The 25,707-nt window shown below is 42.6% G+C and overlaps 1 protein-coding gene across 3 annotated transcripts in view; it reads right to left on the reverse strand.

Moving 5' to 3' along the window:
• The window catches only part of cfap46 (cilia and flagella associated protein 46), an 86,600-nt gene extending 61,137 nt beyond the window's left edge, over positions 1-25,463 (reverse strand). For all 3 annotated transcript variants that reach the window (XR_004211640.1, XM_020495026.2, XM_020495024.2), the window contains exons 1-15: positions 25,195-25,463; positions 25,000-25,103; positions 16,284-16,415; positions 13,791-13,855; positions 12,418-12,582; positions 12,109-12,232; positions 11,825-11,919; positions 10,649-10,810; positions 10,276-10,375; positions 9,889-9,990; positions 9,383-9,573; positions 9,059-9,287; positions 8,554-8,674; positions 7,225-7,354; positions 6,700-6,824 (exon numbers count right to left, since the gene is read on the reverse strand). Coding sequence is in view for 2 of the 3 variants with exons in the window: in XM_020495026.2 (XP_020350615.1) it covers positions 6,700-6,824; positions 7,225-7,354; positions 8,554-8,674; positions 9,059-9,287; positions 9,383-9,573; positions 9,889-9,990; positions 10,276-10,375; positions 10,649-10,810; positions 11,825-11,919; positions 12,109-12,232; positions 12,418-12,582; positions 13,791-13,855; positions 16,284-16,415; positions 25,000-25,103; positions 25,195-25,243 (1,894 nt within the window). In the remaining variant the exon portion in view is untranslated. The remainder of the gene's footprint in view (positions 1-6,699; positions 6,825-7,224; positions 7,355-8,553; positions 8,675-9,058; positions 9,288-9,382; positions 9,574-9,888; positions 9,991-10,275; positions 10,376-10,648; positions 10,811-11,824; positions 11,920-12,108; positions 12,233-12,417; positions 12,583-13,790; positions 13,856-16,283; positions 16,416-24,999; positions 25,104-25,194) is intronic.
• Between the last annotated feature and the right edge of the window lie 244 nt (positions 25,464-25,707).

Below are 25,707 nucleotides of genomic sequence, written 5' to 3' on the forward strand. Positions count from 1 at the left end.
TTTTCAGTTCTTTCCACAGATTCTCGATTGGATTCAGGTCTGGACTTTGACTTGGCCATTCTAACACCTGGATATGTTTATTTTTGAACCATTCCATTGTAGATTTTGCTTTATGTTTTGGATCATTGTCTTGTTGGAAGACAAATCTCCGTCCCAGTCTCAGGTCTTTTGCAGACTCCATCAGGTTTTCTTCCAGAATGGTCCTGTATTTGGCTCCATCCATCTTCCCATCAATTTTAACCATCTTCCCTGTCCCTGCTGAAGAAAAGCAGGCCCAAACCATGATGCTGCCACCACCATGTTTGACAGTGGGGATGGTGTGTTCAGGGTGATGAGCTGTGTTGCTTTTACGCCAAACAAAACGTTTTGCATTGTTGCCAAAAAGTTCAATTTTGGTTTCATCTGACCAGAGCACCTTCTTCCACATGTTTGGCGTGTCTCCCAGGTGGCTTGTGGCAAACTTTAAACGACACTTTTTATGGATATCTTTAAGAAATGGCTTTCTTCTTGCCACTCTTCCATAAAGGCCAGATTTGTGCAATATATGACTGATTGTTGTCCTATGGACAGAGTCTCCCACCTCAGCTGTAGATCTCTGCAGTTCATCCAGAGTGATCATGGGCCTCTTGGCTGCATCTCTGATCAGTCTTCTCCTTGTATGAGCTGAAAGTTTAGAGGGACGGCCAGGTCTTGGTAGATTTGCAGTAGTCTGTGCTCCTTGGGATGTTTAAAGCTTGGGAAATCTTTTTGTATCCAAATCCGGCTTTAAACTTCTTCACAACAGTATCTCGGACCTGCCTGGTGTGTTCCTTGTTCTTCATGATGCTCTCTGCGCTTTTAACGGACCTCTGAGACTATCACAGTGCAGGTGCATTTATACGGAGACTTGATTACACACAGGTGGATTGTATTTATCATCATTAGTCATTTAGGTCAACATTGGATCATTCAGAGATCCTCACTGAACTTCTGGAGAGAGTTTGCTGCACAGAAAGTAAAGGGGCTGAATAATTTTGCACGCCCAATTTTTCAGTTTTTGATTTGTTAAAAAAGTTTGAAATATCCAATAAATGTCGTTCCACTTCATGATTGTCCCACTTGTTGTTGATTCTTCACAAAAAAATACAGTTTTATATCTTTATGTTTGAAGCCTGAAATGTGGCAAAAGTTCGCAAAGTTCAAGGGGGCCGAATACTTTCGCAAGGCACTGTATATACACACACACACACACACACACACACACACACACACACACACACACACACACACACACACACACACACACACACACACACACACACACACACACACACACACACACACACACACACACACACACACACACACACACTGCTGTTCAAACGTTTGTCCTTGTTTTTGAAAGAAAAATGATATTTTTGTTCATTAAAATAACATCAAATTGAACAGAAATGCAGTGTAGACTTTGTCTATGTTGAAAATGACCATTGTAGCTGGAAATGGCAGATTTTGTATGGAAAATCTACATAGGCGTACAGAGGCCCATTATCAGCAACCATCACTCCTGTGTTCCAATGGCACGTTGCGTTAGCTAATCCAAGTTGATCATTTTAAACGGCTAATTGATCATTAGAAAACCCTATTGCAATTATGTTAGCACAGCTGAAAACTGTCGTCCTGATTAAAGAAGCAATAAGACTGGCCTTCTTTAGACTAGTTGAGTATCTGGAGTATCAGCATTTGTGGGTTCGATTACAAGCTCAAAATGGCTAGAAACAAAGAACTTCCTTCTGAAACTCGTCAGTCTATTCTTGTTCTGAGAAATGAAGGCTATTCCATGCGAGAAATTGCCAAGAAACTGAAGATCTCGTACAACGCTGTGTACTACTCCCGTCACAGAACAGCGCAAACTGGCTTTAACCAGAATAGAAATAGGAGTGGGAGGCCCTGGTGCACAACTGAGCAAGAGGACAAGTACATTAGAGTGTCTAGTTTGAGAAACAGATGCCTCACAAGTCCTCAACTGGCAATTTCAGTAAATAGTACCCGCAAAACACCAGTCTCAACATCAGCAGTGAAGATGTGACTAGGGGATGCTGGCCTTCTAGGCAGAGTTGCAAAAAAAAGTCATATCTCATATCCCATTTCTAAGTGAGGCCAAACTTTTGAACGGTGGTGTTTATAAACTCAGCAACAAAATAAAACGTCAATTTTTCATGACCCTGTCTTTCAAAGACAATTCGTAAAAATCCCAATAACTTCACAAATCTTTATTGTAAAGGATTTAAACACTGTTTCCCATGCCTGATCAATGAACCATAAACAATTCATGAACATGCACCTGTGGAACAGTCGTTAAGACACTAACAGCTTACAGACGGTAGGCAATTAAGGTCACAGTTATGAAAACTTAAGAGGCCTTTCTCTTGTAAAACACCAAAAGAAAAACACCAAAAGAAAGAAGCCCAGGGTCCCTGCTCATCTGCGTGAAAGTGCCTTAGGCATGCTCCAAGGAGGCACGAGGACTGCAGATGTGGCCAGGGCAATATATTGCAATGTCCATACTGTGAGATGCCTAAGACAGCACTAGAGGGAGACAGGGCGGACAGCTGATTGTCTTCGCAGTGGTAGACCACGTGTAACAACACCTGCACAGGATCGGTGCATTCGAACATCACACCTGCGGGACAGGTACAGGATGGCATCAACAACAGCCCGAGTTACACCAGGAACGCAAAATCCCTCCATCAGTGCTCAGACTGTCCGCAATAGGCTGAGAGAGGCTGGACTGAGGGCTTGTAGGCCTGTTGTAAGGCAGGTCCTCACCAGATATCACTGGCAACAACGTCGCCTATGGGCACAAACCCACCGTCGCTGGACCAGACAGGACTGGCAAAAAGTGATCTTCACTGACGAGTCGCAGTTTTGTCTCACCAGAGGTGATGGTCGGATTAGCGTTTGTCGTCGAAGGAATGAATGTTACACCGAGGCCTGTACTCTGGAGCAGGATCAATTTGGAAGAGGAGGGTCCGTCATGGTCTGGGGGGGTGTGTCACAGCATCATCGGACTGAGCTTGTTGTCATTGCAGGCAATCTCAACGCTGTGCGTTACAGGGAAGACATCCTCCTCCCTCATGTGGTACCCTTCCTGCAGGCTCATCCTGACATGACCCTCCAGCATGACAATGCCACCAGCCATACTGTTCGTTCTGTGCGTGATTTCCTGCAAGACAGGAATGTCAGTGTTCTGCCATGCCAGCGAAGAGCCAGGATCTTAAATCCCATTGAGCACGTCTGGGACCTTTTAATTTTTCATTTATTTATTTCACCTTTATTTAACCAGGTAGGCTAGTTGAGAACAAGTTCTCATTTGCAACTGCGACCTGGCCAAGATAAAGCATAGCAATTTGACCCATACAACAACACAGAGTTACACATGGAATAAACAAAATATACAGTCAATAATACAGTAGAGCAAAAGAAAAGAAAAAGTCTATATACAGTGAGTGCAAATGAGGTAAGTTAAGGCAATAAATAGGCCATGGTGGCGAAGTAATTACAATATAGCAATTAAACACTGGAATGGTAGATGTGCAGAAGATGACTGTGCAAGTAGAGATACTGGGGTGCAAAGGAGCAATATAAATAAATAAATACAGTATGGGGATGAGGTAGGTAGATAGATGGGCTGTTTACAGATGGGCTATGTACAGGTGCAGTGATCTGTGAGCTGCTCTGACAGCTGGTGCTTAAAGCTAGTGAGGGAGTCTCCGGCTTCAGAGATTTTTGCAGTTCGTTCCAGTCATTGGCAGCAGAGAACTGGAAGGAAAGACGACCAAAGGAGGAATTGGCTTTAGGGGTGACCAGTGAGATATACCTGCTGGAGCTCGTGCTACGGGTGGGTGCTGCTATGGTGACCAGCGATCTGAAATAAGGCGGGACTTTACCAACCAGCGTCTTGTAGATAACCTGTAGCCAGTGGGTTTGGCGACGAGTATGAAGTGAGGGCTAACCAATGAGAGCGTACAGGTCGAAATGGTGGGTAGTGTATGGGGCTTTTTATGACAAAACGGATGGCACTGTGATAGACTGCATCCAGTTTGTTGAGTAGAGTGTTGGAGGCTATTTTATAGATGACATCACCGAAGTCGAGGATCGGTAGGATGGTCAGTTTTACGAGGGTATGTTTGGCAGCATGAATGAAGGATGCTTGGTTGCGATATAGGAAACCAAATCTAGATTTCATTTTGGATTGGACATGCTTAATGTGAGTCTGGAAGGAGAGTTTACAGTCTAACCAGACACCCAGGTATTTGTAGTTATCCAAGTATTCTAAGTCAGAGCTGTCCAGAAGAGTGAAGCTGGACGGGCGAGCAGGTGCGGGCAGTGATCGATTGAATAGCATGCATTTAGTTTTACTTGCGTTTAAGAGCAGTTGGAGGCCACGGAAGGAGAGTTGTATGGCATTTAAGCTCATCTGGAGGTTAGTTAACACAGTGTCCAAAGAGGGGCCAGAAGTATACAGAATGGTGTCGTCTGCGTAGAGGTGGATCAGAGAATCACCAGCAGCAAGAGCAACATCATTGATGTATACAGAGAAAAGAGTCGGCCCGAGAGTGAACCAAGGATTATATATATTCCTAGTTCTACATTTTTTGAGTGGGGCATGCTTATTTAAGATGGTGAGGAAGGCACTTTTAAAGAATAGCCAGGCATCATCAACTGACGGGATGAGGTCAATGTCATTCCAGGATACCCCGGCCAGGTCGATTAGAAAGGCCTGCTAGCATAAGTGTTTTAAGGAGCGTTTGACAGTGATGAGGGATGGTCGTTTGGTCGCAGACCCATTACGGATGCAGGCAATGAGGCAGTGATCGCTAAGATCTTGATTGAAAACAGCAGAGGTGTATTTGGAGGGCGAGTTAGTTAGGATGACATCTATGAGGGTGCCCGTGTTTACAGATTTGGGGTTGTACCTTGTAGGTTCATTGATCATTTGTGTGAGATTGAGGGCATCAAGCTTTGATTGTAGGATGGCCGGGGTGTTGTTGTCCCAGTTTAGGTCACCTAGTAGCACGAGCTCAGAAGATAGATGGGGGGCAATCAATTCACATATGGTATCGATGGCACAGCTGGGAGCAGAGGAGACCTGTTGGATCGGAGGGTGAGGGCTAGGGCCATTCCCCCCAGAAATGTCTGGGAACTTGCAGGTGCCTTGGTGGAAGAGTGGGGTAACATCTCACATCAAGAACTGGCAAATCTGGTGCAGTCCATGAGGAGGAGATGCACTGCAGTACTTAATGCAGCTGGTGGCCCAAATGGCTTAAGGACAACAAAGTCAAGGTATTGGAGTGGCCATTACAAAGCCCTAACCTCAATCCCATAGTAAATGTGTGGGCAGAACTGAAAAAGTGTGTGCGAGCAAGGAGGCCTACAAACCTGACTGTTACACCAGCTCTGCCAGGAGGAATGGGCCAAAATTCACCCAACTTATTGTGGGAAGCTTGTGGAAGGCTACCCGAAATGTTTCACCCAAGTTAAACAATTTAAAGGCAAAGCTACCAAATACTAATTGAGTGTATGTACACTTCTGACCCATTGGGAAAGCTAAAATAAATCATTATCTCTACTATTATTCTGACATTTCACATTCTTAAAATAAAGTGGTGATCCTAACTGACCTAAGACAGGGAATTTTTACTAGGATTAAATGACAGGAATTGTGAAAAACTGATTTTAAATGTATTGTGACTAAGGTGTATGTAAACGTCCAACTTCAACTCTAATGGTAAGAACAGCCCAAATAAGCAAAGAGAAACGACAGTTCATCATCAAGTTTCTTCAATTGCAGTCGCAAAAACCATCAAGCGCAATGATGAAACTGACTCTCTTGAGGACTGCCACAGGAAAGGAAGAGCCAGAGTTACATCGGCTGCAGAGGATAAATTCATAATAGTTACCAGCTACAGAAATTGTAGCCCAAGTAAATGCTTCAGAGTTCAAGTAACACACATCTCAACATCAACTGTTCAGAGGAGACTGCATGAATCAGGCCTTCATGGTCGAATTGCTGCAAAGAAACCACTACTAAAAGACACCAATAAGAAGAAGTGACTTGCTTGGGCCAAGAAACACAAGCTATGGACATTATAGTAGACCGGTGGAAATCTGTCCTTTGGTCTGATGAGTCCCAATTGGAGATTTTTGGTTCCAACCCCGGTGTCTTTGTGAGATGCAGAGTAGGTGAACGGATGATCTGTGCAAGTTTGTGGTTCCTACCGTGGAGCATGGAGGAGGTGGTGTGATGGTGATTTGTTGGTGACACTGTCAGTGATTTATTTTGAATTCAAGGCACACTTAACCAACATGGCTACCACAGTATTCTGCAGTGATACGCCATCCCATCTGGTTTGCGCTTATTGGGACTACAATTTGTTTTTGAACAGGACAATGATCCAACACACCTCCAGGCTGTGTAAGGGATATTTGATCCAAGAGGAGAGTGATGGTGTGCAGCATTAGATGACTTGGCCTCCACAATCACCCGACCTCAACCCAATTGAGATGGTTTGGGATGAGTTGGACCGCAGATTGAAGGAAAAGCAGCAAACAAAACCCCTTGAATGAGTAGGTGTATCCAAACTTTTGACTGGCACTGTGTGTGTATATATTTATATATATATATATATCCCTTCTGCTGTCAACTGGAAAGTTCCTCACAGTCTGATTTAGGAGCTTTCCATCGTCCATCGTCGTAGAGCAGACAGAAACGACAGGCAGCTCGACACACATCCCAAACCTCCTGCTTCCTAGCTGTCTTCGCCAAGGCTGCCCACAATTTCACCCTGAAAAAAAAATGTATTCGATTATCCATACTTTGTTTGGGGATGGTTAAATAATAAATGTTTCCTTTGGCTGGTAGAAGGCTGGTTGTGCTGCTACACATCATCCCATATCCTCACCCTGAAAAACCTCCTACTAATGATATTCAGTACCAGTAGTATGCACAAACAAATGTATAAGCTACATAGTTCAGCTTGACTTCACAGTGTCCTAGCACATAGAAACCTATTTAAAGTTGATAGCTACCAAATGGTTCATAAAATGTTGATTACGCACTATGTGCACTCATTTGTGTTAATGCCTGTAAGATATCAAGACAAGAGCACATGTTTCTAGAAAACCTTGATATATTTTCTCTCACCCACCCACACACATATTCACTCATATTTACATGGTACACACCTCTCCCTGTCATTCTTGCCAGCTCCCTGTCTGCTCAGGTGTCCCTGTACCTTCTCAACACATGCAGAGTGGTGCTGAGCCTTAGCAGAGAGATGAGCCACACCGCCAGGTCCACTGGTGCCTGAGGGGACTAAACACATTTGAATACACATTTACATGAAGAAACCAACTGCATTGGAATAGTGATAAATAGGCCATCATATTGGCACCGTACACACAAACAAATACAAAAATACGTCATATGACAATGATGGACAATCACTTTGAAATTGGAACGAATCCAAGGAGCCTGCAATTTGCCACAGATTCTTCCCAGCCCTGACAAACAGTGTTGTGATTGGCATGAAATCCAAAAATGTAAAGCTATAGGCTTCTAAAGAGAAAATGAACTCCGAAAATCCAGGAATCAGTGATTAATCAGAAATCAAGAAATTACATCCCTGAAAAATGGATCCACACAACTGTGTCTGCAACAGCGAGAGGCACATAGTGTTCCTGCTTGAATAATGTAAAAGAGGTCTGTGCCTCCATCTGATTACAGCGTTTTAAGAGGCAGAGTGCTCCCTTGCTTCGCAGACAGCCAGACACGTCTCACTACAGCACATTGCTGATGACAGTCTGGGGACCAATGACAGCATGGTACAAACACTACATCCTATTATTCATTCGTTCATCTTCAGCACATGCTCAGCATATTTCTCCAATCTCTGGGGTCACCCGGGTTGCTTGGATGTTCAAATGGCTTCATCATCGGGTTTCTTTGTCTTATGCCTCGAAAGCCAGTTTGTGCTTGAGGTGTTAGTGTTGTAACACAGGAGGTATCGTTAGGTAAAAGTAGTCATGACCTGCACACCTGACCCGTGTCTGTATAAGCAGCTAGTCTGCTCCAGTCTCATGGCCTGGCTGTCAGATGTAGGACCCTGGCTGGGTCATTAGGCAACGGAGTGTTCATTTGATCCTGGGCATAAGGGGGCCAGGATCAGAGGGGGGAGATCAAAGAGTGCCAGCCCCTTAGCCCCAGGGCTCCATAGGCTCTATGATCCAGTGCATAGGAGCTATAGGGTTTTTGTCATGCAGACATATCGAACCAAGGAGTCAGTCAAATCCTCCAAGAAATGGTTCTAGTACTTGGATGCTGGGCTATGAAGTAAGCAAGCCTCTCTTTCCAACTAAGCCCCCCTCCGAACTCGGTCTTAGTTTTGAGGGTACCTTAATCACCAATAGTGAGCTTTACATAGCAGGATTAGGCAATCCTATACATGACTGGTGAAAGACACTACACCAAAGTCATACTAAAATGAAATGGTTATTCAAAAGGATAGTTTGTACTTTTTGCAGTGCTATCTGCGTCGAGCACCACCTGGAAAGCGTCGGGGGACAAGGTGAGGCCTGCGTTGACCAGCATGGGACGTCTTTTTCTCACCTCCTCCTGTGGCTGACCATTCTTAGCCTTCAACAATGAGAGAAAGCGAGAGTGCGAAAGAGAGTGATGAAGAGAGAGAGAGACAGACAGAAAAATACAGAGAGAAAGACAGAGACTGACACTCATGCTGTTTTCACCTACTACGATCTCTCTTCTCTGCAGGCAGACTCTGATGTAGCATTTTACCAACTGACTGACCATCTCACAGTTTGACATATCATCACAGTTGTACTTTTCATCACACAGTCGGGCAACAACAAACATGCCTATCAGGAACATCACAATCTATATTTCACAGAAATTATATTTAATGCCTGCTTCACCCTACTGCCAGGTTTCATCTTACAGTAAGTCAAGTAAGGTCAAGTCTCCCCAGTCCTGCTTTGTATTTAGTGTAAGGGGTCCGCAGACCTGTTGGATGAGCATGGCAGCCTGGTCCTCTGTGCTGCTGGGGGTCTGATATAGGGTGCCGCGAAGCTGAAGGAGGTTAAGGGCTGAGGTGAGCCGCTCGTGGTGCACCCCTCTCTCGTCCAGCAGCAGGGCCCTCTGGAGATGAAGCAGAGCGGGCTCCAGCCTCCCCTCTTCCTCCTCGATCACTGCCAGCTCACTGTGGACCTGACAGCGCATCTCCAGCTGCACACTGAGAGAGAACAAAGTTAACACTTTAGATTGGACACACATGCAGGCATGAAAGTGCACAAACACACATAATGGCCTCTGTGTGTGTGTAGTCACCTGTATGTGTCCTCCAGGACTTGGGCCACTTTGAGGAGCGCCCCCTTGACATTCCTCCTGAGGTTCTGCTGAAGGAGGGGCAGACAGGTGTTCCACTGTGAGGCACACACTGCCTGCATCACCTTGGCATCCCCCTCTCTTACTGCACTCTGCAGCACCTTGTCCAGTCTGCCTATCACCTTCAGCTGAGCCTAAGGGACCAGGCAACAACTACAGCAAGGACTGCCTAATGCATCTACAGAATCTACAAAATATGGCACAACACTGTTGCGCAGAACAATCAAATATATTGAATCGCGCCAACAGTATAATAATTAGATAATCCTTTAACATCATGATGCTACAACACACATTCCCAATGACATCCACAGTTTGGTTTGCAGTAAAAAGAACGAATGCATAAAAGGCGCTGGGCTCTTCTGAGCTCAGTTAACACTGTATTGATGTATGTTCAGGGTGGCAAACAGGCACATTAACGCTGCTAACTAATGCACAGGAGAGGGCACCTCCACATTGGCTTTGGAGTAGTCCTTCATCCCCCCCTCCTGCTTCTTCTGGAGGTCCAGGTCACACTGGACACACTCCATCATGATGCACTGGCCAACACTCTACAAATAGAGAATTTCAAAACGTGAAATCCAAAACAGGTAAGAAGCATGGCATTTCTACTGCAAAATTTTAGTGAGACCAGCCATGTGTATTCAGTGTCTCAGAGTAGAGCGCTGATTCAGGATCAGGTGTCCCCCCCCCCTCTTCTAGCTAATCAAGTCTTATGTCGAGACCTCGACTGAGAAATTAGGTCAATTTACGTGCATGTGTTCGCAAAATTGCATTACTCTATATGGAATATAGAGACAAGATAATAAAGTTATCTGTGATTGGCCGCCACTCACAGTGACTCCCGTTGTCTTCAGCTCACTCAGACAGTCCGCTGCCATCTGGTGATGTTTCAACTGCAAGGCCAAAAAGGCTAGCTCCAGGAGGAAGGCAACTCTTTAGAAACAATGTATAAGATTAACATGGTTAGTGAGACATTCATAAGACATTCACAATTACTTTGATCATATGTAAGAGTAAAAACTATTTAGCCATGTAATATTCAGACTGATGCTACTGAGATGTGAAGCCACTGTATTGGTGTTGAAGATAGACTTTCAATTCATATGAATTCAATGACAGGTGAATAGAGTCAAACGAAATATAGGCAATTACTAGGCCAATTGTAGTGATGATAGTAAGTATTGCAACAATAGAGGAGATGTAGACCTGTCAGCTGGAGGGATGGGTGAGGGGCTCTCTGCAAGACAAGGGCTGGACCCACGCGCTACAACAGGGGATTGGGCTGCAGCAGAATGCATAAGGAGCAGGAAAATCTCCTTAATCCTGGCAGCGTCCTCTTTTCTGGCCTCGCAAACGTCATCAACCTTACTGTGGAACACAGAATGAACACACACATGCACATTAGTGCACACAAGCACGAGCGCAAATGCGCGCACACACACACACACACACACACACACACACACACATTAACCTACTGTTTATAATTCTCATGATGACGGTAGGGTCTGGTGATGGTATGAGTCATGCTGCCCATGTCTATAGCTCAGTTTGTTAACCGTGAGATAGTCTGACATGTAGAGTACACGCCTGCGGAGAGGGCGCTGGTCTTCCTCTCAGTAGTACCAAAAGCCATACTAACGTGCAATAAATATCAGTGGTCTAATAACCTTGTCCCCTCTGAGATGCTCAGGGTCTAGCTGAGACAGCATATCACTAACCCAATGACCTAGGTCCAGTGGGTACAGATAACCCTGTCCCCTCTGAGATGCTCCGGGTCTACCTGAGAGACAGCATGTCACTAACCCAATGACCTAGGTCCAGTGGGTACAGAGGGTCCAAATCAACTTATGCAATGTGATCTTTAGGACCACTAATAAAGAACTGCCCACTCTCAACTCATTAAACCATGGCAAACAAATAAACAGACATACCACAGCAAACAATAACCTTTTAGTCTTTAAAAAGCACAATGTGTATGGCTGCAAAAAATGATATCAAAGCCTTTTGCTTCTTGCAAACAACTTTGGAAAAAAATAACAGTGGCGGCAGTATGATTCTTCAAATGCATTTTCAAATGAAAAGATTATCAATATGCACATCACAATCTAATCCCAAAAGCACTTTCAAAATATTTAGCTTCAACTTGTTAACGGTTATTGTGGTTATTGCTTTTCAGTCTCATAAATGAAGATACAGAATACATCCATAGTTGGAAAAGAAACACACTCTGATGCGTAATCTCCTGGGATGTCTTGCTGCAAAAAAAACATTGAGCCTACGACGACGCTCAACGGGGAATGGAAAAGTTAAGTGACAAAGAACTCTTAAGTTGATTAAATAAAATAATATCATTTTAGATAAAGGGGGGGAAACACTTACTGTTTGAGCTTCTGCATTTTGTAAATGACTGATAAAACAGGACTTGCTTCTGTTTTTTGGGGGGTTTTAGTGAAGTCAAACAGCTTGTGTCGTACCTAGGAGTAACGTAATTGTATTAGTAGATAAATAGAATGACCCAGTTTAACCCCACATATAATCATGCTCTACCCAAAGACAGTCAAAACAAGGGAGACCCTAGTTGTGTCTTTCCAGATCCTGACACCACATCCGAAAAGGAGTTAATGACTTTAGTCAGCACATAACAAAAAAAAAAGAGGCTTTACCTGTAGGGAAAATATCTTTGGATACAGGTCAGGGATATGCGACTCTATGAAGTCTGAGGTGGCCTTGGCAAAACTAGCAGCTTCTTTCGCTTTCCCAGCATCCACAAGGCATTCGACAAGGTGCCTGCTTGTAGAGACAATGGATACAACAATCACTATACTCTGCACCTCAATACAAATCGTTGTACTGAAAACGATTTAAAAAAAAATCTTGATTCATAAATGTTCAGTGTCATAATTGAGGGACATTTTGGCATTACTGATTGTTACTGTATGATGAGACAAAGTATGACAGTTAGAGCCACCTACATCATGAGCTGAGCTCTCCAACTGTAGTCTTGTTCCCCAACCTCCTCCAGTGCCTTGACCACCTGAGTGAGGGTGGGCACCAGGTGCTGGCGTGGCCCGGACCGCAGGAGCGGCCGGACCATCTGGAAGTAGAGCACTGAAGCATTGAACACCAAAAAGTGGTATCTACCCGAACGTAAAGAGTATGAGAGAAAGAAGAAAACCTGTTGTTGAGATCAATAATTTACACAGCAGAAAAACACTATCTGATTTCTTGGAAAGTTATACAGTACATTTGAATTTAGGCCAAGTGTTGACTTGGGGATGAAAATTCCTATAAATTGAAAATGTATGTACACAGTACAGTATAACAGTCTTTCAAATCAAATGTATTTGTCACATACACATGGTTAGCAGATGTTAATGCGAGTGTAGCGAAATGCTTGTGCTTCTAGTTCCGACAATGCAGTAATAACCAACGAGTAATCTAACTAACAATTCCAAAACTACTACCTTATACACACAAGTGTAAAGGGATAAAGAATATGTACATAAACAGTCTTTCAACGAGTGACTGGAGAGTTTAGCCCTATGGTAAATCTCCATTTGGAGTACAGCCATTACTGGCTTACAGGCCATGGGGGTGGAATTTATCAACTAAAAAGGGTGCAGAGATTACTGGAGTTTTTCTAACATAATTGGAACTAATTTATCCTCCTGGGATGAAGGAGTACTTTAGTCTGGGCTGTGTTAGTCATTCCCTTTGGTCTTAATTGGGATTGTTCCGGCAGCCCTTCATTGACACATATAATTACATATTAGATCTATAATTTAATAAGATCTCTGTGGGCCCTACATGATATTATGACTTAATAATGCACCTCTTACTGTCTGTAGAGACTTTTTGCATAAATCTCATAACATATCTGTGTACAGTCACAAGGCATATAAGCCAGTAGATAATTACATTTGATATTCTTATTGCTTTGCTATTTGCTTATGGCTAGCCATTTCACCCTTAGGGTGAAACAAATATGAATCTTAAGAGCAACTTCATATTTGTATCGTATGTTTACGCACCAAGAGATGAACTATATCGAAAAAAGGCCTACATTTTAACTAAGTCTCCCACTCCTGGATATTTCTGTGCCCCAGCAACAGAGTAAACCTTCATCCCCCATACTCCCCACCTAAGCCCGTCGTCCTCCTGTGAATATTTCCCCTCTATGATCTATTTTAACATAGACTGACATGATGCCACTTTGTGCTAGACAATATGAAAGATGGACAACATATCAAATAAAAAATTCAAATCTTCTGTCACAAAGAGTGGGGGTACGGCTCACTTTGGTCAACGATGAAGAAAGGAAAATGACTCATGTTAGATTGCATACCTTGGTTTGACCTTTGAAATCTCAATAGCCTTCAGAAAATAAATCACAGCCTTTTCAATCTCCTCCTAAGAGTGAAATAATGAGTATGAAAGGGGGGGGGGGGTCACAATAACAGACAGGCAGAGGAGGAATAACATTATGAACACTATAGATGTATGTTATACGAGTCATTCATCGTATTTATATCAAAGCTTGGGATCTGGGCCTGGTTGCATAACATATTTTAAGTTAATTTCCCCCTTATCTTTTCCCTTAAAGTTGCACAAAACATTTCAAGGTGCATTTCCCCCTTAAATGAAGTGAAAAAGTTAAGGGTGCCCATGAGGTCCTGTACGTGCTTCATTCATTACAGAGCTCAATGTAAACAGAATTTGTGGAGGAAAACATCCACCAGCTAAATAGATATCTAGCGAGCTACATAGCTAAACAATGGATGGTGCACAATCCATGGCTACAAAGCTAGCTGGCTAGCTAGCTACCTACTCTGTAAATTAGCTTTGCTTCCTAGAAAGTCATAGAAACAAGTTGAGGAAACGCGTTATTATTATCATCTTCTGAATCAATTAGTTTCTCCTGTCTTGAACGTAGAACTTCTATTTTGCAATCATCCAAAATAAATGTGATCTCTTTGAAGAGACTTTCAGTCAGTGAATTAGGTCGTCTCTATGGTAACCAGATACTCTTTCTGCTTTACATGCCTTCAAACTACCATAAAACTACCGTAAAACCTTTAAAATAATGCCCTTGCTTAAGGAAATGTTTGAGGGGCTTTATGCAAAACCCTTACACAGTTGCCTTAGGGTAAGGGAAAATGATTTATTAAAGGTAAACCCTTAAGAGAAACACTTTTGTGTAAGGGTGTTACATAGAGGCCCTCAAACATTTCCTTAAGGAAGGGCATAATTTAAGGTTTTTATAGCCATGTTGTATGAAACCGGGCCCTTAATTTAAGGTAGAAATTTGCCTTAAAATGTTTTGTGCAACTGACTTAAAGTTAATGAAACTTTTTAGAGAAAGATGTTTTATGATGTTGCACAATGTTCCCTTACCTAAGGCAATTGCTTAAGGGCGTTGCATAGAGCCCCTCAAATATTTCCTTAGTCAAGGGCATACTTAAGGGCATACTTATGGTAGTTTGAAGGCATGTATGTTAGAAAGAGTATCTGGTTTCCATGGAGATGGCCTGATTTCACGGACTAAACTTCTCTCAAGTAGATTGCTTTCATTTTGTTAGATAGCAAAAAATAACTTCTACCATCAAGACAGGATAACCAAATTGATTCAGACAATAATAAACCACGTTTCTTGTAGTTACTTTTTTCTCAACTTTCTAGTACCTCAAGCTAGCTTACAGAGTAGCTATAGCGAACTAGCCAGCTCCAGTAGCTTTGTAGCAATGCACCTTCCATTTTTTTTTTAGCTAAGTAGGTAGCTGGTTGATGTTTTCCTTTTGTAACCAGGGCAGATGAAAGCAACATTCACCTCAACAAATGCTGTTAACTAGTGGTGGTACCTAATTGTCATACTTGAGTAAAAGTAAAGAAACCTTAATAGAAAATTACTCAAGTAAAAGTGAAATTCACCCAGTAAAATTCTATTTGAGTAAAAGTCAAAAAGTATTTGGTTTTAAATATACTTAAGTATCAAAAGTAAATGTAATATTCAAATATACTTAAGTATCAAAAGTAAAAAATAATTTCTAATTTCTTATATTAAGCAAACCAGATGGCACAATTGTTCTTTTTTTTTTTTTACATTTGCGGATAGGCAGGGGCACACTCCAACACACATAATTTACAAAAAAAGCATTTGTGTTTAGTGAGTCCGCCAGATCAGAAGCAGTAGAGATGACCAGGCATGTTCTCTTGATAAGTGTGTGAATTGGACTATTTTCCTGTCCTGCTAAGCATTCAGAATGTAAGGGGTACTTTTGGTGTCAGGGAAACATGTATGGAGTAAAAATTACATAATTTTATTTAGGAATGTAGTGAAGTAAAAGTTAAATAAAGTAAAGTACAGATAGACTAAAAAGCTACTTAAGTATTACTTTAAAGTTTTTTTTTTCTGAAGTACTTTACACCACTGCTGTTTACATTGATATCCAAACTGAATTAAGCAGTTAAGGGACCTCATGGGTACCCTTAACTTTTTCACTTATTTTAAGGGGGAAATTCACCTTAAAATGTTTTGTGCAATGGACTTAAAGTTAGGGAAACTTTCAGGAAAAGATAAGGGGGATATTAACTTAAGGTGTTTTATGTAACCGGGCCCAGAGCCTCATATGGAAGTATGCAGAGGTCAGAGCAGAGGAACCAGTGCTAAGCTGCTGGTTCTATGGGAAAATACAGACAGTGCTGCTAGAGTCACAAAGGTTGTCTCTGTTCATCCATTATAAAATGTCAAACCAATGGTTATCAGAAAAGATACACTTAGACGATCAAACATTGCTGAACAACCACAAACTAGTAGACTTTTAGTCGTGTTTGTCCTCACCACACTCCCAAAGCTCTGTGGAGACTCCAGCTGGCCCTGACAGAGGTACGCTCGACACAGGAATTGATTGGCTGGGGGTTTCCCTTCAAAGTACATCATTAGGCAGTCACGGCTGATATCTGCACATCCCAGCTAAAAACACAAAACATACACTGAAATATGCTGTTTTCAAACAGTATTCTACTTTTAATCTGTAATTCAACAAGTTGACTGAAATCGGAGATCAATGTTGATTTATTTATAGTGCATTCAGAAAGTATTCAGACCCCTTTCCACATTTTGTTACGTTACAGCCAGATTCAAAAATGGATTAATAATGACAAAGTGGAGATTGGAAAACCTTCCAGAAGAACAACCATCTCTGCAGCACTCCATCAATAAGGTCTTTATGGTAGGGTGGCCAGAGAGAAGCCAATCCTCAGTAAAAGGCACATGACAGCCCGCTTGGACTCTCGGACTCTCAGACGACGGGAAACAAGATTCTCTGGTCTGATGAAGCCAAGATTGAACTCTTGGCATCACGTCTGGAGGAAACCTAGTCAGGGTCGAGGGAAAGATGAACGGAGCAAAGTACAGAGATCCTTGTTGAAAACCTGCTCCAGAGTGCTCAGGACCTCAGACTGTGGGGCGAAGGTTCACCTTCGAACAGGACAACAACCCTAAGCACACAGCCAAGACAATGCAGGGGTGGTTTCAGGACAAGTCTCTGAATGTCCTTGAGTGGCCCAACCAGAGACCGGACCAGAACCCGATCAAACATCTCTGGAGAGACCTGAAAATGGCTGTGCAGCAACGCTCCCCATCCAACCTGTCAGAGCTTAAGCGGATCTACAGAGAATAATGGGAGAAACTCCCCAAATACAGGTGTGCCAAGCTCATACCAAATAAGACTTGATGCTGTAATAGCTGTCAAATGTGCTTCTATAAAGTACTGAGTAAAGGGTCTGAATACTTATGTAAAAGTCATTGTTAATTTTTTATTTTATAAATTAGCAACAAAACAAAAAAAAAAAAAACATTTCGCTTTGTCATTATGGGGTATTGTTTGTAGATTGATGAGGGCAAAAAATCGGTGTAATCCATTTTAGAATAAGGCAGTAATGTAACAAAATGTGGAAAAAGTCAAGGGGTCTGAATACTTTCCGAAGGCACTGTAAATATTCAGTTTGGTGTATTCAACCATTCTTATGGCACGTGTTTCTCTGGGGTAAAGCATACAATCATGATGAGTCTTTGTTGGGATTTCCCAAAGGGTCTTCTGAAAGGGTTCATATGAATAATGCTTAATCTTGTGAAGCATGTAGGCTACATGCCTGAGAATTAAGCATTATTCAACCAGTCTTTATGGCCCATGGATCTCTGAGCAAAAGACAAATGTGATTCTTATTCACCCTGACCTCTTCTGTGCTATCCACCCTGACCCATATATAAACAACATACATCTCAGCTCATCTTAACCACAACATATTTGTCATTAGCCTGAGTCTCTAATTGCTGTAAACAAGGATGGCTCATTAGGAATTAAACAGTATTTTGATGTGTTAACTTTTGATTTACTAAACAATATAGGCTATTCCCTTCTGCATCATATAACACACTAATGGCTGTTGTTGAGATTACGTAAGAGAGGAATGGGGCTTGGTAGAAGCTAAAGGCACATTAAGATCTGCCAGGCAGGATTAGTTTACAGGCTAGGATGAAAATATACAGATTAAGACAAGAGGATTGTGATATCCCATAAACATTTGCATAAATGTGGAAGAATTAGAAACAATAGGACTAGCAATGCGAGCAAAAATGATTGGAAGTGAATGTTAGCAGTACAGAAAGTTCGCCATCGAAGTGGAAAATAAACACAATTGTAGTGAATTTCAGTCAATTACTCAGCAAACTGTGATTCTATTCATTTAAAAAAAAATCCAATTATGTACAGCCACTTCATTACTCAGTCACTTGGGAGATTCATGAAATGGGTTTCCATGGCCGAGCAGCCGCACACAAGCCTAAAATCACCATGTGCAATGCCAGTGATGACTCATGCTTCACCATCTGCGTTTGGCGGATGCCAGGAAAACGCCAACTGCCTCAATGCATAGTACCAACTATAACATTTTGGTGGAGGAATAATGGTCTGGGGCAGTTTATGGTTCGAGCTAGGCCCCTTAGTTACAGTGAAGGGAAATCTTAAAACTACAGCATACAATGAAATTCTAGACGATTCTGTGCTTCCAACTTTGTGGCAACAGTTTGGGGAAGGCCATTTTCTGTTTCAGAATGACAATGCCCTCGTGCACAAAGCGAGGTCCATACAGAAATGGTTTGTCGAGATTGGTGTGGAAGAACTTGACTGGCCTGCACAGAGCCCTGACCTCAATCCCATCTAACACCTTGGGGTGAATTGGAACGCTGACTGCGAGCCAGGCCTAATCACCCAACATCAGTGCCCGACCTCACTAATGCTTGTGGCTGAATAGAAGCAAGCCCCTGCAGCAATGTTCCAACTCACCTGAGTTACCTACTCGGTCAGTGTAAAAACACAGTGAGATCGTATAAAATCTGATGTTTTGAACACTTCAATGTCCTATTTCGGGTATACCAGGACTGTACACAGTAAGTGCAGTATTCAGAGACTTGACATCTGCGAGTCTCCCTTTGACATCAATGAATGATTCACTTGAAAGTCTGAGTTACGCTTAAAGTCAAGTCTGAATACTGCCCTAAATAATGATCTGAGAACACAGATCTTATCTGACGGAAAGATATCAGTTTGTCCCTGTGAATCTTTTGTCCGATGACAAATCAACTGTAAATTTCGGTGTTCCTCAAGGTTCCGTTTTAGGACCACTATTGTTTTCACTACATATTTTACCTCTTGGGGATGTCATTAAACATGTTAAATTATGTCGAAAACATAATGTTAACTTTCACTGCTATGCGGATGACACACAGCTGTACATTTCAATGAAACATGGTGAAGCCCCAAAATTGCCCTCGCTAGAAGCCTGTGTTTCAGACATAAGGAAGTGGATGGCTGCAAACTTTCTACTTTTAAACTCGGACAAACAGAGATGCTTGTTCTAGGTCCCAAGAAACAAAGAGATCTTCTGTGGAATCTGACAATTAATCTTAATGGTTGTACAGTCGTCTCAAATAAAACTGTGAAGGACCTCGGTGTTACTCTGGACCCTGATCTCTCTTTTGAAGAACATATCAAGACTGTTTCAAGGACAGCTTTTTTCCATCTACGTAACATTGCAAAAATCTGAAACTTTCTGTCCAAAAATGATGCAGAAAAATTAATCCATGCTTTTGTTACTTCTAGGTTAGACTACTGCAATGCTCTACTTTCCGGCTACCCGGATAAAGCACTAAATAAACTTCAGTTAGTGCTAAATACGGCTGCTAGAATCCTGACTAGAACCAAAAAATGTGATCATATTACTCCAGTGCTAGCCTCCATACACTGGCTTCCTGTCAAGGCAAGGGCTGATTTCAAGGTTTTACTGCTAACCTACAAAGCATTACATGGGCTTGCTCCTACCTATCTCTCTGATTTGGTCCTGCCGTACATACCTACACGTACAAGACGCAGGTCTCCTAATTGTCCCTAGAATTTCTAAGCAAACAGCTGGAGGCAGGGCTTTCTCCTATAGAGCTCCATTTTTATGGAATGGTCTGCCTAACCATGTGAGAGACGCAAACTCGGTCTCAACCTTTAAGTCTTTACTGAAGACTCATCTCTTCAGTGGGTCATATGATTGAGTGTGGTATGGCCCAGGAGTGTGAAGGTGAACGGAAAGGCTCTGGAGCAAAGAACCGCCCTTGCTGTCTCTGCCTGGCCAGTTCCCCTCTTTCCACTGGGATTCTCTGCCTCTAACCCTATTACAGGGGCTGAGTCACTGGCTTACTGGTGCTCTTTCATGCCGTCCCTGGGAGGGGTGCGTCACTTGAGTGGGTTGAGTCACTGACGTGATGTTCCTGTCTGGGTTGGCGCCCCCCGCCCCTGGGTTGTGCCGTGGGGGAGATCTTTGTGGGCTATACTCAGCCTTGTCTCAGGATAGTAAGTTGGTGGTTGAAGATATTCCTATAGTGGTGTGGGGTTTGTGTTTTGGCAAAGTGGGTGGGGTTATATCCTGCCTGTTTGGCCCTGTCCTGGGGTATCATCGGATGGGGCCACAGTGTCTCCTGACCCCTTCTGTCTCAGCCTCCAGTATTTATGCTGCAGTAGTTTGTCGGGGGCTAGGGTCAGTCTATTATATCTGGAGTATTTCTCCTGTCTTATCCGGTGTCCTGTGTGAATTGAAGTATTCTCTCTCTCTCTCAGGACCTGAGCCCTAGGACCATGCCTCAGGACTACCTGGCATGATGACTCCTTGCTGTCCCCAGTCCACCTGGCCGTGCTCAGCCTTGTCTCAGGATAGTAAGTTGGTGGATGAAGATATCCCTATAGTGGTGTGGGGTTTGTGCTTTGGCAAAGTGGGTGGGGTTATATCCTGCCTGTTTGGCCCTGCCCGGGGGTATCGTCGGACGAGGCCACAATGTCTCCCTACCCCTCCTATCTCAGTGTCCAGTATCCATTCTGCAATAGTTTATGTGTCGGGGGCTAGGGTCAGTCTGTTATATCTGGAGTATTTCTCCTGTTTTATCCGGTGTCCTGTGTGAATTTAAGTATTCTCTCTCTCTCTCAGGACCTGAGCCCTAGGACCATGCCTCAGGACTACCTGGCCTGATGACACCTTGCTGTCCCCAGTCCACCTGGTCGTGCTGCTGCTCCAATTTCAACTGATCTCCCTGCGGCTATGGAACCCTGACTGGACGTGCTACCTTATCCCAGACCTGCTGTTTTCAACTCTCTAGAGACACCAGGAGCGGTATAGATACTCTGAATGATCGGCTATGGAAAGCAAACTGACATTTAGTCCTGAGGTGCTAACCTGTTGCACCCTCTACAACCACTGTGATTATTATTATTTGATCCTGCTGGTCATCTATGAACATTTGAACATCTTGGCCATGTTCTGTTATAATCTCCACCCGGCACAGCCAGAAGAAGACTGGCCACCACTTATAGCCTGGTTCCTCTCTAGGTTTCTTCCTAGGTTTTGGCCTTTCTAGGGAGTTTTTCCTAGCCACCGTGCTTATACACCTTCATTGCTTGCTGTTTGGGGGTTTAGGCAGGGTTTCTGTACAGCACTTTGTGACAGCAGCTGATGTAAGAAGGGCTTTATAAATGCATTTGATTGATTGGTTGATGTACAGCAATTCAACACAAAACTGCTGCTGACATCTTTCTCAATGCTATCAGTCTCAAGCACAGACTAAATCCTCAATCAAGTGAGCATATGACAGTTCCATTATTATTATACAGAAAGAGAGCCCTTACAACATGCACTCTATTGAATTTAGATGTTGCATTTAATGTAACAGGTGTGCGGATCAATTCCATATTCTGCACAGCCAGATACGTCTTATCCCCCTTTCCAGTGGTTGACAAACTTTTATTTTTTAAGGAACTCAGTCCGGCTTTTAACTTACTCTTGAAAGTTGTAATAGTATAATGGACAAGGTGCAATTTCAAAATTGGGTAGTGCATCATCAGTTTTTGAATCATTGGGTAGTGCATCATCAGCCATTGTTTGCGTATATGTCATTGTTGAATATTCAATCTTGTTCAAAGTAAATAGCCTACTTCCTGACCTTAAATAGAAATGTTTTATAGAGAAGCCTAAACTTAACTATATCCTTTTAATACCAACAACCATGACACACATAAGCACAGAAAGAAAAGTTAGACGCATATGGAATGTGGTATTAGGGAGATGATTGTAGTGGCGACCCATCATTCAGGGCTGCTGGGGCTAAACCCCACCTCTTCTGAGACAACTGTTTAGCTAAAAAAAAATATACAGTACCAGTCAAAAGTTTGGACACACCTACTCACTCAAGGGTTTTTCTTAATTTTTTTACTATTTTCTACAATGTAGAATAATAGTGAAGACATCTAAACTATGAAATAACACATATGGGATCATGTTGTAACCCAAAAAGTGTTAAACAACTCCAAATATATTTATATTTTAGATTCTTCAAAGTAGCAACCCTTTGTCTTGATGACAGCTTTGCACACTCTTGGCATTCTCTCAAACAGCTTCACGAGGTAGTCACCTGGAATGCATTTCAATTAACAGGTGGGCCTTAAAGTTTATTTGTGGACTTTCTTTCCTTCTTAATGCGTTTGAGCCAATCAGTTGTGTTGTGACAAGGTAGGGGTGGTATACAGAAGATAGCACTATTTGGTAAAGACCAAGTTCATATTATGGAAAGAACAGCTCAAATTTTATTTATTTATTTATTTTACCTTTATTTAACCAGGTAGGCAAGTTGAGAACAAGTTCTCATTTACAATTGCGACCTGGCGTAAATAAGCAAAGAGAAATGACAGTCCATCATTACTTTAAGACATGAAGGTCAGTCAATGTGGAAAATTTCAAGAACTTTGAAAGTTTCTTCTAGTGCAGTTGCAAAAACTATCAAGCGCTGTGATGAAACTGGCTGTCATGAGGACCAGCACAAGAAAGGAAGATCCAGGGTTACCTCTGCTGCAGCGGATAAGTTCATTAGAGTTACCAGCCTCAGAAATTGCAGTCCAAATAAATGCTTCACTGAGTTCAAGTAACAGACACATCTCAACATCAACTGTCCAGAAGAGACTGCATGAATCAGGCCTTCTTGGTCGAATTGCTGCAAAGATACCACTACTAAAGGACACCAATAAGAAGAAGTGACTTGCTTGGACCAAGAAACACAAGCAATGGATATTAAACTGGTGGAAATATGTCCTTGGGTCTGGTGAGTCCAAATTGGAGATTTTTGGTTCCAACTGCCGTGTCTTTGTGTGAAGCAGAGTAGGTGAACGGATGATCTCCGCATTTGTGGTTCCCACCGGGAAGCATGGAGGAGGAGGTGTGATGGTTATTTGCTGGTGACACTGTCAGTGATTTATTTAGAATTCAAGGCACACTTAACCAGCATGGCTACCACAGCATTCTTCAGCGATACGCCATCCCATCTGGTTTGAACTTAGTGGGACTGTCACTTGTTTTTCAACAGTACAATGACCCAAAACACACCTCCAGGCTGTTTAAGGGTTATTTAACCCTAAAGGAGAATGATGGAGTGCTGCATCAGATGACCTGGCCTCCACAATAACCCGAACTCAACCCAATTGAGATGGTTTGGGACGAGTTGGACAGCAGAGTGAAGGAAAAGTAGACAACAAGTGCTCAGCATATGTGGAAACTCCTTCAAGACTGTTGAAAAAGCATTCCTCATGAAGCTGGTTGAGAGAATGCCAAGCGTGTGCAAAGCTGTCATCAAGGCAAAGGGTGGCTACTTTGAAGAATCTAAAATATTAATATATATTGATTTGTTTAACACTTTTTGGGTTACTACATGATTCCATATGTGTTATTTCATAGTTTTGATGTCTTCACTATTATTCTACAATGTAGAAAATAGTACAAATAAAGAAAAACCCTTAAATGAGTAGGTGTGTCCAAACTTTTGACTGGTACTGTATACATACACATTATATTTAGGGATATTACATTTTTGGCCGATACCGATATCCAATATTTTTCTTGCCAAAAACCCGATACCGACACCCGATGTTTAAAAATGTTAGCGGCTTTTAAGCATTCTAGTACAGTTAAATAGTTAACACACTGTGGCAGTCGACAGGGAGAGGTGTAGAGAGTGGTAATTGAGGAGGGATATTCTGCAGGTAGCTGGCTCCACCCCCAAGCCTTATATGGACTTCCTGCCCCAACGAGGAAAGGCTGTGAGTCGTTAAGCCAGGGAGTGCTTGGGGATAAAGGAGGAAGCAGCCTGCACAAAGGGGGCAGAGGAGGTGAGAGAAATGAACGCAAAATCTTTGTGACTGCCTGTTGGGACCGGGACTGTTGGACTACTTGTTTCCATCTTGTCCAGCTGTGTCTAACATTTTACGTAAACCCTGTTTCTTGTCTGCATCGAAGTAGTCCTTGTACCTAGCGTTGAGTATGGTGGGAACACAGTAAAGAGACTCAGGGAATGCCACCGAATCGCTTGTACATGTAGCCAATAGCCTGTTTCAGAGAAATGTCATAATTGATTATTGTAAGAGCTTTCATTGTGTGCTTATATGCCCCTTTATTTATCCTACGGTTTTGAAATGGTGTACAGGGAGAATACTGTAAGAATGGCCCATTGAAATTACACATTTCCACTTATCCGCTCATCATTCCCTTATGCCATAGTTTGTACATCCTAATTGTTTAAGCAAGTCAGCCATATCAACTGAACTGTTTCCAAACTGTTTTGCTGCCAGACAAGGCACCGCTGATAGCTAGGTGTAGTGGTGGTATGGATTCACTCCATGGTGCTGAAAAGAAAGCTCTGAGGTTGGGACAGCCTTATGTAGGCCCTATTACTTTGTGGGCAACGTTTGTCACCATTATAGTACAATTCATGTATTGTTTAGTGTTGTGTGGTGGCTTTATTGGCATGCATCTAAAACAAATTGGGGGGGGGGTTGCCCCAACAAAATTAAAATCACCACTGCATGATTGTAGCGAACACTAGCTAACTACCTGGCTTACAATGGTAACAATGTAACAACAATGTAACACTGTAGCTAATAGAATTTGTGCAACGTTATAGCACATCATAGGCCTACCTGTAGGGCTTGTTCTGCGCACAGAACGTACAACTCCGGGCAGAAGCATCGCGTATCTGACCCCTCTCTGATCATGTCATAGGCTGCATTCAGCGCATCAGTGTCTAAAGACAAAACCACACGATATGAAACGTGTTCAACAACACTATCAGTCAACTATTTAGCTAGCTAAGAAACTAGCTAGTAGTGTGTTACCTTTTTGTTGGCGTGCCTTGGTCAAATACTGGCGAATGTGAAGATCCATGATGCTCAGTCTTGACAGGTGGTTGCTGTGCTAGAATTAGGCGGGCCCGGCAAGTTTTAGCAAATAACTAGCTTGCTAGTTAACATAACGTTAATTAACCTGGTAAGTTATTTATATCTCACTCGTACTACTTTAATAGATACTACTAGCTAAATACTTAGCCTTACTGGCAAGTTTTTGCGTCTCCTGTCGCACCACTACTAAGCTTGTTGCTTGTTGTGGTTAGGAAATTGGGAGTGTATCTTAGCAACAAGTAAAGGCGGAAGCGACTCTAAGTGAGCCGGTTCATTTGGCTCCATTCGTTTAAAAAAGATGATCATTTGGCTCACAAATCGCTCTTCGTTCAGTAGCGCTTAAAAATTTAGGCTACCTAAAACCATGTAAAAATGGCAAATATCTAATGTAAGCCAACTAATTTTACTGCCATCATGTCAGATTGTGACATGTGAGTTCAAATAAAGTTT

This window comes from Oncorhynchus kisutch, linkage group LG11 (genome assembly GCF_002021735.2).
Source record: "Oncorhynchus kisutch isolate 150728-3 linkage group LG11, Okis_V2, whole genome shotgun sequence".
NCBI lineage: Eukaryota > Metazoa > Chordata > Actinopteri > Salmoniformes > Salmonidae > Oncorhynchus > Oncorhynchus kisutch.